The 14,669-nt window shown below is 31.3% G+C and overlaps 2 protein-coding genes across 2 annotated transcripts; one reads left to right on the top strand and one right to left on the bottom strand.

Moving 5' to 3' along the window:
• The first annotated feature begins 1,734 nt into the window (after positions 1–1,734).
• LOC114258467 (ethylene-responsive nuclear protein / ethylene-regulated nuclear protein (ERT2)) lies at positions 1,735–3,890 on the top strand. Its single transcript, XM_028198417.2, has one exon. The coding sequence runs from the start codon at positions 2,213–2,215 to the stop codon at positions 3,662–3,664; it is 1,452 nt and encodes a 483-aa protein (XP_028054218.2). The 5' UTR covers positions 1,735–2,212; the 3' UTR covers positions 3,665–3,890.
• A 1,531-nt stretch (positions 3,891–5,421) lies between these two features.
• On the bottom strand, positions 5,422–7,508 carry LOC114258483 (pentatricopeptide repeat-containing protein At1g31430). Its single transcript, XM_028198435.2, has one exon. The coding sequence runs from the start codon at positions 7,314–7,316 to the stop codon at positions 5,646–5,648; it is 1,671 nt and encodes a 556-aa protein (XP_028054236.1). The 5' UTR covers positions 7,317–7,508; the 3' UTR covers positions 5,422–5,645.
• Positions 7,509–14,669: the final 7,161 nt, after the last annotated feature.

Genomic DNA, 14,669 nt, shown 5'->3' with positions numbered 1-14,669 from the left:
ACATGAGTCCTAGAATTGGGGAGGACCTTAGTCTGGATAAAGATAAAAATCTTAAAGAGTTTATCTCTATCTAGTTGAGAGTCTCAGATGAGCACTGAGCTAAAGTCCATTGAAGCTAGCCTTCTACAAAGATCAGGTTAATGCTAGCTATAAAAGCAGAGCACCCTCGTGGGTCTGAGGTATGCTTTTGATTATTCTGGCCAGTAAGTTAAGCACTATTTGTTATCTTTGAGAGATATACTGACTTGATCGTCGGAGAACTCCCGGGTGGACAAACCACCACTGGATTCTTATTTTTCTGTGACAGGTTGTTTGGGCTAATCTATTCTGTCGGTGCTCTCCTATTGAGTTTTCCTTTTTGCTTGTGTGGTCAAAAATCAACATCCACAATAACTATTGCCATTCATCTACAACTAACCCCTCTCTCAAGTATTGAGGGAAAAATTTTTTTTTGAAAACATGTGTATCAAACCTCTTCTCTTTTTTTTTTCTCTCTCTATATTTTTATAAAAAAAAATAAACATAAATATATTTAATATTTTATGTAAATGAAAAATAAAAAACTTATAAATGTAACCAAACAACACAACAACTTATAATTTATTTTTGTTTAATTGGACCAATTTTTTGAATTTGGAGTTTCTTAATTTCTCTATTTTGTTGTCTTAATACACTTTATGTCTTGAGATTTAAGTGTCTTAAAATTTCTAAATAATTTAATTATTAAAATATAGGGCAAATTATATATACCTCCCTCTAAGTTTAGCTAAATTACAGATACCTTCTGAGGTTTATATTTTCATAACAATTTACTTCCTAATTTATTATGTAAATAGTACCTTTAGGGGGTATCTGTAATTTCTCAAAATTTAGGAGAATATCAGTAATTTTGTTAAATCTCAAAAGGATACATGTAATTTGTCCTAAAATATAATGTGACAAAGAAATAAAGAATATTTGGCCTTTGACTAGAATTTTGAAAAAAAAAAAATCCAAGAACTACACCCAATCCACCTAGGGTTGGCAAAATTAATCTGAATCTATGAATGCGCCTATTTATATTAATTATATTAATATAAAGTGCCGACGCCAGTGAAGTGGATGTCTGGTGGTGGTTGTGTGCAGTGGCACGTATTTACGATGGACGTGGTTTGTAAAAAGAAAATGAGTGAGAGTATTAATTAATGTTGTTATTAATGATGTGGTAGTAGGTTTTATCATAAATAATTTGATGTTTTGGTTTTGATATTATATTTTTTTTTATTAAATATCATGTCATTAGTGATATTTTTAGAGCTCTAAAATTAATAATCTCTGTCATTGGTGTTTGTTAAAAGGATGGAGACAGACAGAAGGACAAAAAAGAAAAATTATGCGTGATTTTGATATTTGCTAATTTTAGTATATTCTAGCTAATTTTAGTACATTCTATTAAAAAATTATTTTTAACAGGAGGAAAGCTCTATGTATATTGCGAGGTAAAATAAGAAAAAATCGACTTAAATTTTTTATTATTGCCAAATATTTCAAAGAAAGTAGTTGTAGCTACTCCTTTTTATCTTTTTCACAGTTAATTTTACAAAAATATTGAGAAACATTGGAAATTGAGAAAAATAAAAAACATTATGAATCTTAAATAACTTATTAAATATTTTATCAAATCTCTCACAAATTTTACACAAATTTAATAAAATATTTAATAAATTATTTAGAACCTTTAACATTATTTAAAAAAAAATCGAAAAAAAGAAAACAGCAAATGCATTTACAGATGTCACTTTCTCGAGAAAATAGTTAGAAAGCGTTGATTCTCTCTGATCCTCATAATTGAAGCTCACGCGCTCCCCATGCCTCCGCTATTTCCACTGACCTTCCCAATTCACATTCTGTGTCTTCTTTCAATTCTCATAGTATAAAGATGAATTTCTTGTATAACCCCAAATGATGGGTCTGAAAATTCATATAATATAACCCATCTTTCTTTTTCTTTCTAGAATTTCAGTTTTCCCAGTGAACCCATAAATCTTTACATTGATCCCTTCAATTCTTTAATACTCTCCTTCCAACATTCAAAATTTTTTTTTTCTATTTTTGCTGGGTTTTGTGTATTTACATGTTGTTCTTGAAATTCTTTACGATTGAAGATAACCCTTTTGGTTTTTTCTTGAATTGAGAGTGTGAGAAAGAAGAAGAAGAAGAAGAAGCAAGAATCATGCCTGTGTGGAAGAAAGCGAAGGGGAATCGAATCACCCAATTGGTGGCGGATCACATCCAGTCGCCGAAACATGGCGGATCTTTGGTGGTGGAAACTGGTTTTCCGACCTCTCTCGTCGATCTGTTCGTCAAGAATCGAGATCGATTGAAGAAACCCTCTAAGAAATCGTCGAAAAAGAAGAGATTCGAGTCGATTCCTGATCCAATTCCCATCCCTGATCGTTCCTCTTCGCCGAGTTCTACCACTCTGAGCACTCCAAACTCGCATCCCAGACCCAATTCGCCGCTTGTTTCATCAAATTCCACGCCTTCGAGTTTGCGATCGCCGAATTCTGGGTTGTGTCCGCCGAGTGTTTGTGGTTTGGCCTCTGGGCATCCGAGTCCTGCACGGAGTTCCTCATCGGGTAACCAGATTGATGCGATTCAGGACAGTTTTGTGGTGGGTGATTGTAAGGATTCAAGCGGTGGTAATGTTGTGGATGCGAATCGGGTTTTTGTCGCGATTTCGAAGATGTTTTTGGTGGTAGTTTTGGCTTTGTGCACAAAGAAATTTGTTGTTGGGATAACAATGTCAGCTTTCTTGCTATTTTTCATGGAATATGCAGGGAAGCATTGCTGTCGGTTGTTTAGACCGTGCGCCAATGCACAGTTGTCATTGCAATTTTTGGTTCAAAGGGGTTTGTGTTTTGTTGGGATCAAAAGGGACAAGATGGTAAACAAAGAAGACAAGGGTTTGAAGGCACAAAAAGGGTCAGCACCTGTTGTTGCGGATTGTTTTGGGTTGATTGAGAATCACAAGATTGGAGGAGGTCCCAATCAAGAAATTCAAATTGAGGAACCTAGTGCCAATTTGAGCGAGATTCAAAGTGCGAAATACGCGTTTGGTTCGCGCAGTAGCAAGGAAAAATGGGTATGTGAAGAAATGGGCAAAAACGAGGTTATGGAGAAAGGAGAGGCATGTGTTAGTGATGTTGTTGTGGATCTTAAAGGCCAAAGAACTCGTAGTGGTAGGCTAACGTCGAAGATCAAGAAACTTGTCCCAAAGAAGTTTCGTAGTTCAAAGAAGACAAAATTGAATTTGAAGAGTGAAGAACTAGTTTTCGTTGAAGATAAAGAACATATAGAAGATGGGGAGCAAAGTGGATTGGAATATGATGAGAAATCATGGTCATTATCGAGTGGATTATCAAGTAGAGTGAATGGTGATCAAATAGATGAAATGCAGAGTTCCACTGAAATTTCTCAGTCTGAAATCGAAGATAGCATAGTAAAGGAAAAGATTGGAACGAAAATAGAGAGGAATTCAGGGTATCTCTTTCTGGTTGTGATCGTTCTTGTTGGACTTGTTGGAGGTCGGGTTTTGGCATTTGCACTTGCCTTGTCATGGTATGTGCTGCTGAAATCGGTTGCGACTATAAAGAAATTTATAAAAGGTTCCTCTGCTGATTGATATATGTTTGTAGACACCTTTCGATCCCTTATGTTCATGGTGCTGTTTGCTTCTGTGAATTTTTTTTCTTTTAAGCCTCAATTTGTTGTATGAGATGAGAGCTTACTATGGTAGAAGCTTCAACCACTGGTTGGCAACCCAACATGAGTGGGTTGTACTACGAACTGTAAATTAACAGATACAAGTTACCATTTATGATACTTCTTTGATCTCTTTGGCATCAAAATGTTGTATAGTGCATCTATTATCTGCTACTGTGCATATTTTATTTGCTTGCCTTATCAAAGTGCTTCATATTCAAATGAATTCATTAACAAATTTGTCCCAAGCTCCATTGGTTGTTGCAACATTGTTCAAATGTTCTCTAGTTTAAATTAATTGTCATTGCTGGTTAGTCTAATATAAGAGAAGGTCGATTTATCCCCTAAATTGTTTGATTGCCGGTTGAAAGTAGGAAAAGCAAAATGGTTATTTGAAAACTTGTAGCACCTTGTGAAACTCATCATAGGTTCAAGGTGGAGTTGCAGTTGTGAGATTCCTTTCTTTCCTTCCATTTTCTTATGTTTTCTCAAACTTGCGTAAATAAAGCTTCTTGTCATAGACATCATTTTTGAAATTCAGAGCCCGGAGAAGAAAAACTGTGCTATAACATTCAGAGGATACAAGTTGGTGACAAGTGGGTTCTGTTATTTTTTATTTTTTATTTTGGAAATGCTTGGTAGGTCAGCAGTGTTTTATTCTAAGACAATAGAATTTTGACACCTCAACTGTATTCACCACATATCTTTCAAACTCATAATTCAGTTCTTGATTTGAATTCAGAGTTCTTTATGATCCTCCATGTAGGCTTAGAACTTTGGCTTGTTAGGTATTATTTATTTTAATTTTTTTGATGTTTTCAAATTCTGAAAAACGCATAAAAACTTTTGTGAGCTGTGTTTCCTTAAATAATTTTCATGAATTTTTTTGAAAACATGGCACATTTTAGGAAACACCAAAAAGTTATTTTTAAAATTTGAAAAGTAGTTTTCATGCAAAAATGAAATTGTTGCTGTTTCGAAATTTTTATTCTTATTTCCCAAAAAGATTAATATAAAAAAAAAAAAAAAGGGTTCTGTGTGGAGTTGCTGTTTTAAGATTGTTTTCTTCTCTCTATCTGGTTTTTTCCGTTCCATTTTCTAGCTATTTTTCTCAAAGGAAATGAAATTCAGCAGAATCAGTTATAATTTCTTGAAATTCATGGTAGGTAAACTGTGATCTATTCTGATATAAATTTGACACCTTAAAATGGTTTATTGACCACAACCAAACACATGATTCTGATCAAAATCTAAGTTTTAGCTTCAGCGTTGTTCATATTGTTGACAAGGAAGTGACCTTTTATTTTAGGTTTCTACAGTGTCAAATGGACAATCTTGTTTTGTGAAAATACAAATTCATGACAGCTTGAAGCTCAACAAGACATGAAATGGAGTAATAGCTCCGAGCACATTGGCACTCAAACTCAACAAGCCTTTGTCTCAATTATTTGGAGTCAGCTACATGGATCTATTTCCTCTATTTGACTCTATTCGAAATCATGTGGCACTATTTTCGATTTTATATGTTTAGAATAGATTTTATCTGTTCTTCGCCCATTTGATTACTTAGATTTTAATCCTTTTTCTGCCAGACATTTCCATTTGGTGATGCCGGCCAGCCAGTGGAAATAAACACAAAAACTAAAGAACAAAAGAAAACCCTAAACAAAGCCAAAATCTCTCAATCAATTAAATCGTATTCAATATTCAATCGGAAAAACCCTAATATATAACAACCTGTTTATATAAACATCCAAGGTCACAATTAAACGTTAACAAAATAAAACAATACAATAATTAAATTCTAAATTAATATTTTTATATTGTCATAATTCCTAAAATCAAACTTCCCAAAAGTTGTCAATTTTCTTCCTCATCCAATGTCTTATACGTCCTCAAAATTAGGTTTTCACTTCTATGGAGCTGATGCCCGGCTCTTTCACCATACCAATTTTTTTCATTTTTCTTCTTATTTGTTCAACTTTAGACCATTTTCCCGCTAGTGCATATAAGTTTGACAGCAATATACAAACTGCAAGATTCTCTGAACCCAACCTAATCAGTTCATCAGCAACTTCCAATCCAAGATTGATTTTTGAGTAACTAATGCAGGCACTAAGTAGGGTTTTGTAAGCTATGAGTCTCTCCCCGGGAGGCATGGTATTAATGAATTCCTCTGCCTGGTGTACCATACCGGCCCTGCTCAAGAGATCAACTAGACAGCCAAAGTGCTCAGCCTTTGGTTGAATATTGTAAATTTTCACCATCTTATTGAACAAGAAACAACCTTCATTGACTAGCCCTAATTGTCTACATGCTGTTAACACAGAAACAAATGTCACCTCATTAGGATTAATTCCATGCTTTTCCATCTGATTGAACAATTTCAACGCTTCATTCACGCACCCGTAATTTGCAAGTCCTTCAATCGCAGTTGTCCAAGTAAAAACATCCCTATCCACCATTTTGTAGAAAGTAACCATGGCTTCGTCCAAACTTCCACACTTACAGTACATGTCAATTAGAGCTGTCCCGATGAAAACATCATGTCTCATGTCATTTCTGAGGATCAAACGATGAACAAGTCTACCATATTGTAGGTTCGATAAGCTAGCACAAGCAACAAGAACACTAACTAGAGTGGTTTCATCTGGTTTAACCGTCTCATTCTCCATTTTCTTGAAAAGTTCTAAAGCCTCACTTGGACGCTTTGACTCAACATAACCATGAATCATTGAGTTCCACAAAACTACATCTTTGTCAACCATCTGATCAAAAATATCACGAGCGAAATCAACAAAACCCATGTCAACATACCCATTGATCAAAATAGTATAAGACACTACATCTCTCCTACCGCTCATCTCATCAAATAATCTCATTGCTGCATTCATCTTCCCAAATTTCACATACATACCCAGAAGTGCATTCTCCAAATTCAATTTACTAAAAAATCCAACTTTTATCATGTAACCGTGGACTGCACTTCCATACTCAACCCATCTTACTTCTGCAAGAGCTGACAATATAATCACCAACGTGATTGCATCAACTCCAACGCCATCACAGATCATTTCTTTAAACAAAACCAATGCTTCAATCCTCAATACAGAATTGGAATTATAGGCACCCAGAAGTGAATTCCAACTTGTTATGTCTCTCTGAGACATTTTATCAAACACAAACCTAGCATCATCAATACAGCCAGTGGACCCATAAAAGTGAATAAGAGAATTCTGCACATAAACATCACAATCTAGTCCTACTTTTAGGATATGAGCATGCAATTCCTTTCCTTTAGGAAATGAATTTAGGCTTGTACAAGCCTTCAATAGGCTTGGGAAAGTGAAGTTATCACGGATGATAAAGTTTGATTGAATGGAGTGGTTGTAAATGAGAACGGCTTTGATGGGTTTGGGGCTTTTGGAATAGGCTCTGAGAATGCAATTCCAGGTGGGGGTGGTGTGGAGGAGACCAGTTGTGATGGTTTGGGTGAGGATTTGATCAAGTTGTTTGATGTTATGGGCTGAACTTTTGAGGGACTTTAGTGTAATGTGGAGTTGGGTACACATCAAATTCACTTTATATGGTTTTGGTAGTAGTTTGGAATTGGGGGAAACATATAATGATGATCCACTGGTGGGTATGGCGTGAGGGTGTGGCAGGATTGGATTAAGGATCCAAAGATTCCATGCATATTTTGTAGTCTCAGCCCTTGCTAGTTGCTCTACCTCTAGTCCATGTTATATGTGCTCATATTAATGTTCTTTTCCCATTTATTTTGTTTATATAGTAAGTTGAAGTGGGTGTTTGGGAACCCTCAAAATAAGTAGTTTTTTTGTTGTTTTTTCAAAAGTCAAAAAAAAGTCTAAAATTGCTTTTGCGATGAACCAAAAAAAAAAAACAAAAAAAAAATAATTAGTGTGTTTGGTTTGAATTTTTTGAATTAAGTTTTTTGATTTTTGTGTTTTTTTGTTTTTAGTGAATATTTTTAAAATTTTAAATATTTTTTTATCTTTTTAGATGCACCTTACTTAGATGTATCTAAAAAGTAAAAAATTTGTGAAAAAATATTTTTAAAAATTAATAAATACATAAAAATACAAAAAATATACTGAATTCTCGTATTTTTTTTGTATTTTTGGTTTTGGTGAATTTTTAAAAGGTTTTTTTCAATTTTTTTTTTACTTTTTAGGTATATTTATGTTAGGTATGTCTAAAAATTGCTCAAAATATTAAAAAAATTTAGTAAAAACAAAAAAAAAAAGTAAAATAAAAAAGTAAAATTTTTTTAAAAAGTGTTTTTGAAAAGTGGTAACCAAGCATAATGATTAGTCGCATGGCAGAAAGGATAAAATTGAGAAATGGCCTATCAATCGTTTGATGAGACAACAACATACTATATTATTTGGCAAAAAAAATAACAATAATAATAATAATAACAAAAATAAGCACATCTCAAACACTATTTGAAAAAAACAACAAAATAAGCCAATATGCAAATATAAGCAATTCCCAAATAATTCCCAAGTCTATTTTTCACTTTGGTTTTTAAAAAAATATTCTGTTACATTTAGACCTTTAATTATTCGTCATTTTTAACTTTAGTCAAACTTTTAACATCTATTAAAATAGCAGTAATAGAAAATGACACGTGACATGAGACAACTTCCACAACAAAATGTGAAAAACAATTCATTGACAAATAAAATTTCCAAACATCACAAATCCCCCAAAACCAACCACCACAACAAAATCAACTATGAAAAACAAAACCACGCCTAAAAACTAGCCACATCAAAATCAACCACCATCATTCACTTTCGTCAACCCTACCCTTACTCCTCTCCTAAAACAACACTATATATTCTTGTCACTCATTCCCCCCTCAGTGGCTTGTAACTCGATTATTTGAAACTCTTCCACCTTGAACCCTCTACCATGGTTGATATAACACCACCCACCCTTTACAAATTTCTTACCATTGTTGCCCACGCACAACACTACAACCCCACATCTACAACATCATCACAAAACCACTAGATCAACAAACACTTGACAAAATCACCACCCTTAAGAAGCCTAAAACCACCATGGTAAGTCAAATGCACAAGAGAGGTGGTTGGCAAAGGAAGAGATGATGGAGATGTGGTAATCAATTATCAAATGTCATGCAATAACAATTAACCAATTGTACATACCGAATACCGTACTAGATGATTATGAACCGGAGCTCCACACCCGATTGGTCTATTTAGGAATTGAGTCCCTACAACAGAGAGAACCGTTAGAGCTACCCGGCCGGGGTTTGCCAAATAACCCCTCCAGTGTGGGAGTAAGTGGACGAAGAAGATGAGGAACTCTCTCTAAGGCCTCGTTTGGGAACAGGCTATTTTAGTAACTTTTTGACTTTTTACGAAAAGATGTGCAAACAAGTAGAAAGGTGATGTGACTAGTTTTAGTTGGCTTTTTGACTTTTTGACTAAAATAGTCAGTCCCCAAACGAGGCCTAAGTGCAGAGAGAGGAAAGTCTCTAGTGAATTCAATTGTGTTTAAGTGAGTATAGTTCATAACTTAGTTACCTTTAATGTGAAGAGAGTGGAGTTTATATAGAACGCCTTACTTGTTACCCAAGGTGGTTTCATCAACCTTTGGTGCTGCAAGGATCCCTTTAACAATGCTCAAAGTAGGGGACCATCGGGTAGTTGACAATGGATGCATATACTCATTGTAATCATGCTTATAACAGATTGCACTCCCCTGATCAACTGTTTCCGCGATTCTAGAAAGAAGGGACAAGCTGAGGTGACATTCTGCACATACATGCGTTTATAGCTTCTACGTTTCTCTGAGAAGTTCCCTTAACTCGGTATCGTTGTGCCTCGGTTCAGCCTTTTGTGGGACTATTTGTAGAGATAGACTGGCCCATTCGGATATCTTTGTATGGGCTCGACCCACTTTGGTTCTAATGATGGGTTCAGCCCATCAGTTTGGTTCATAGATTAAGTTCTGCAGCTTGACCCAGCCCAGTATTGTGGTTGGACTGATCTTTCCATTGCGAGTTGGGCCTAAGTGCTTGAGGACTTGGGTGGACTGTTAATCATGGAGTTGGACTTAATTGGCTTGCCCACATGTTCATCTGACCCACTTGGATTTGGGCTTAGAGAGTTGGACCAGCTCGAGGGTTGGATCCGACCTGTTTCACATCCAATCCTTTCACCAATAAAAAAACTTGAAGAGGTTAATCACTCTATTTGGTTTTTATTTTCAGAATTCACTATTTAGAAAATTTTACTTTTTCATTTTTTTGTTTTCATTGAATTTTTTTTAATATTTTAAGTAATTTTTAAAAAAATTTAGGCACACCGAACATAAATACACCTAAATTTTTTTTTAAAAAAAAAAAATCAGTACATTTTTAGTGTTTTTGTGTATTTATTAATTTTTTAAAATATTTTTTCACAAATATTTTACTAGATATATCTAAGTAAAGTATATCTAAAAAAGTAAAAAAAAAAATTACTTAAAATTTTAAAAATATTCACTTAAAAATACAAAAAATAAAAAATTTAATTTTTAACAAATTAAATTTAAAAAATTGAACTAAACACACTGAATATAATTTCAAGCCTACTAATTGTAAAATCTTGTAGTATTTTTTTAAAAAAAAAATTATTTTTTTTTGGAACACCATCTTGCACTATGGCCCTGTTTGGTACAGCTTAATTTCAGCTTATTTCAGCTTTCAGCTTAATTTAAGCTATTTTGATGTGTTTGGTTTAGCTTATAGCTTATAGCTTTGTGGAAGTCAGAAAACAGCTTATTCTTTAAGTGGGGCAGGAGATGCTTTAAGAATAAGCTGAAAATCAGCTTAAGCTGAAAGTTATAAGCTATAAGCTGTTTAGGCATAAGCTATAAGCACTTTCCCACAGCTCTACTAAACAATGTTTATGTTTGAATTGAGTAAATTTGGGGAGGACCAATCAATACTCGTCATATTTGAATATTAAGAGGGAATGAGAACAGCAGGGAGGAGCAATTGTGATAGAAAGGGCCCACAATTTGAGTACTTTTATTTAGCTCTAAAATTTGAAGAACATGACGTGGCGGTTACTAGTGTTAAGTTTCAAAAAAGATTTGTTACGTTTCGAATAAAGTTAGAAATTTTAAATGTTTTACCAAATGTTTTATTAAATATTTTTTATGAGTGTTGGTAGAATTGTAAATGAGTCAAATTGAGTTTTAGGGGTGATTTGGTATTTCCTAAATAATTTATCTTTTTATCTTTTTTTTATCACATCACCTCTTTATTTTTCTACACATCTTTTTGTAAAAAAATAAAAAGTACACTTATTTAGATCATTTCAAACAACTCTCAGTATGTTTAGACTTATTTATTAAGATTTTAACGAATTCGAGCTTGAACTCGAGCTCAATAAAAATGTAATGAAACGAGCTCGACTTGAGTTGGCTTAAGTTTGACTTGACCTCGAACCTGTTTATGAGCCGTAACGAGCTAAAAAATTTATAAATTCATATTTGTGTATGAGACTAAAATTACAATTAAAATTTTGATTATACAGTTATATATACAATATATATATATAAATATTCTAAAAAAAAATAATATTTTATTAAAATAATAATATCTACTACCACTATTATATAAATGTACTATCTATAATTAACTACTATTTATATTTATATTTTTTAAATATATAAATAACATATTTATCTTATTTTTTATACACATTTTTATATTATTTAATATATAAATAATAAATATTAAACGAACCAGCTAACGAGTCGAGCTTTAGGCCCCGTTTGTTTGGGGTTATAGGGAGAGGATTGGGTTTGGTAGTGAGGAGGGGATTGAGAATGAAGTGTTTGTTTTGAGAGATATGGAGGGGAATAGTAATCCCTTGGTATTAGTACAGAAGACGAAGGGGGATTGGTAAGGAGGAAATAGAGATGGTATTAGAAAAGTAGCGAGGGGATTAGAATTTTTTTTATTTATTTTATTTTTTATATATTGGGATTTTTTTTTAAACATAATGTTTAATTTTTTATATTTTTATATTTATTTTATTATTTTATATAAAAATAATTTAACAATTCCTCACTATTAATCGCCTCACTAACAATCCCCTCACTATTAATTCCCTCACTATGAATCCCCTCCATTCTATCTCTGAAAACAAGCGGGGCCTTAAAATGTTTGGGCTTGTTTAATAAAAATTTAACGAGCTCAAGCTTAAATACAAAAAATATTTAATAAACTAAGTTAGAACGAGCTCTTATTGAGCCGAGCTCGAGCATATTCACGAATGATTCTATTCATTTGCAGCTCTAGTGTGGAATCTACATAAAACTCACATAGTGTGAGTCTCACACCCATATAAAACATTTAATAAAATATTTAGAGTCCTATCATTTTTCTTAAGTTTCACAATTGTATCAATTGTCCTAGCTCTTTTTCCATATAATTGTAGGTAAATGATGGGACATATATTATGAATCTTGACATTTTTCATTAAAAAAAAGTAAATTACATTGACCTCGCCCAAGGTTTGGACAAAAATATAAATCCTTCCGTTTTGGATATAATTACATTAATTTTTCTTTTAGTAATGTTAAAAAATTGAAATTAATGCAGATAGTATAAAAATATAATAATAAGTAAGAAAAAATATACATTTTAATATGAAAAAGATGACAACAATGTTTTCCATTTATATATTTAATAAATTATTAATGAAAAGGAAGGACCTAAGTATTATATAAATTAAAATTTTAATATTGTGTTTTGTTCATGAATTTGGGTAGAAATTTAAAAACAAATGAACCAAACACAACTTCAGAGAACTATGCAAAAATTATAAATCTACTGTATTTTCTCCGAATTTTAAAAAAGAACAGTATAATTTTTCCATTAAAAAAATTATTTTAGGTTACTATTCAACTTCTATACCACCCTTTCATTCATTAATACTGTAAAGAAACAAGGAGGAGAAAAGATGCACCCCATTCACCTTAATTAATTAGGAAAATTTAGTCCCAACCCCTTCATTGGATCATTATTTAGTAAAAAGAATAGCTTAATTTATTTTACTCATAAACCTCTTAAGAAGGAAGCGTATAATTGAGTAAAGATAAAACAATATATATATATATATATATATATTTGGACAATATTGTCAGTGACATGTTTACTTTGAACCAAAGTATGTTATTGTGAAACAGAGTAACATGTTATTATTTACATTAATTTCGAGGGTAATAACTTTTTTATTTTTTTTATTATTTTTTAAGAATTTCTTAGTCAATATGGATTTTATTTAATAGATATTGATGAGAGAATTTTAAAAATACTAATTTTATTAAAAATCAATGTCTAGATCAAAAGTTATATTATTTTAAAGTTTAATATTTTGGTAATAGTAATATGTGTTGGACTTTTTAAGAATTTTGTTTTTTATGTTTATCATTAATGTATTAAAATTTTATTATGAGAGAATTTTGGCTAAATTTCCCAATTAATTATAGAGGGGATGTATCTTTCTTCCTTTTTCATATTATTAAATTCTCTGACCAAAATATAATTTATAATTGATTTGAAATAGTAGTAGATATCTATTTAGTCTGGCATGTGCTAAAATAGCGTAGGCTATTTTAACACATTATTCTATTTAGATCATAATTATCTTATTTAATTTATATCACCTTTCTACCATATTACTTCAAATACAACTCATATTTTATATTTTTTCGTAAAAAGTCAAAAAGTATATTATCTAGCACTTCCCAAATAACAGTGTAGTGATTTTATTTAAAGGTGCGAATCTTATTGTTTTAAGCCAATCATAAATTGCAATTTATTTATACACCATGGGTGTGTTTGATTGAGGGGATCAGAAAGGGAGATTATGCACTGTTCAGATTGCTTATTTGAAAGAGTAAATAGTCCATCGTTTGTTTTTTTTTTAGTCTGTCGGACATGGAGTCCTGCCAGACCCCTTATCCCCCATATAGGGGATTATACAATCCTTGGGGGGGAGGGATGGGACAATTTCGGAGGGACTATTTACTATTGAGATTAGGTAGTAAAATGAACATTTTGACAATCCACTATTTAATTATGTATTATATTTAATAAAATTCAACAAAATTTAAATGTCTCAATTTGAAAAAAAAATAATTTTATTTAACTTTTAATTGATGTTTTATTTATTTAATTTTTTAAAAATAATTTTTTATAGATATTTTATTAATGTTTTATTTTAAAATTTTGTTTATATTTTATTTAATTTCATTATTTAAATTTTAATAGATGTTTTATTTAATTCCATTGTTTAATTATTATTATTTTAAAAACAAATTTATTTAAAATTTTAATTAAAAAAACATATATTTTTATTGATATTTTATTTATTTAATTTTTAAAAAATAATTTTATTTAACTTTTTATTGATGCTTTATTTATTTAATTTTTTAAAATAATTTTTTATAGATATTTTTATTGATGTTTTATTTTAAATTTTTTTTATATTTTATTTAATTTCATTGTTTAAATTTTAATAGATGTTTTATTTAATTTCATTATTTCATTATTATTATTTTTTAAAATAAATTTATTTAAAATTTTAATTAAAAAAGTAACATATATTTTTATTGATATTTTATTTATTTAATTTTTAAAAAATAAATTTATTTAATTGTGTAAAAAATAAAATAGATAAATTTTTTATTTAATCTAGCTAAAAATAATTAAAATATTCAAGTAATGTTTAATATTTTTATTACTTAGTAAACAATTGAAAAATGGTAAAATAGTCTTTTGCTCATTTATTCTATTCAGTCCGTCGAACCAAACATTGGATTCACTAAAAATAGTCATTTCCAGACATCTAATCCAATGAGAAAAC

This window comes from Camellia sinensis, chromosome 9 (assembly GCF_055761805.1).
Source record: "Camellia sinensis isolate YWXY chromosome 9, ASM5576180v1, whole genome shotgun sequence".
Classification (NCBI taxonomy): domain Eukaryota; kingdom Viridiplantae; phylum Streptophyta; class Magnoliopsida; order Ericales; family Theaceae; genus Camellia; species Camellia sinensis.
This window is presented reverse-complemented; position numbering and strand designations above follow the sequence as displayed.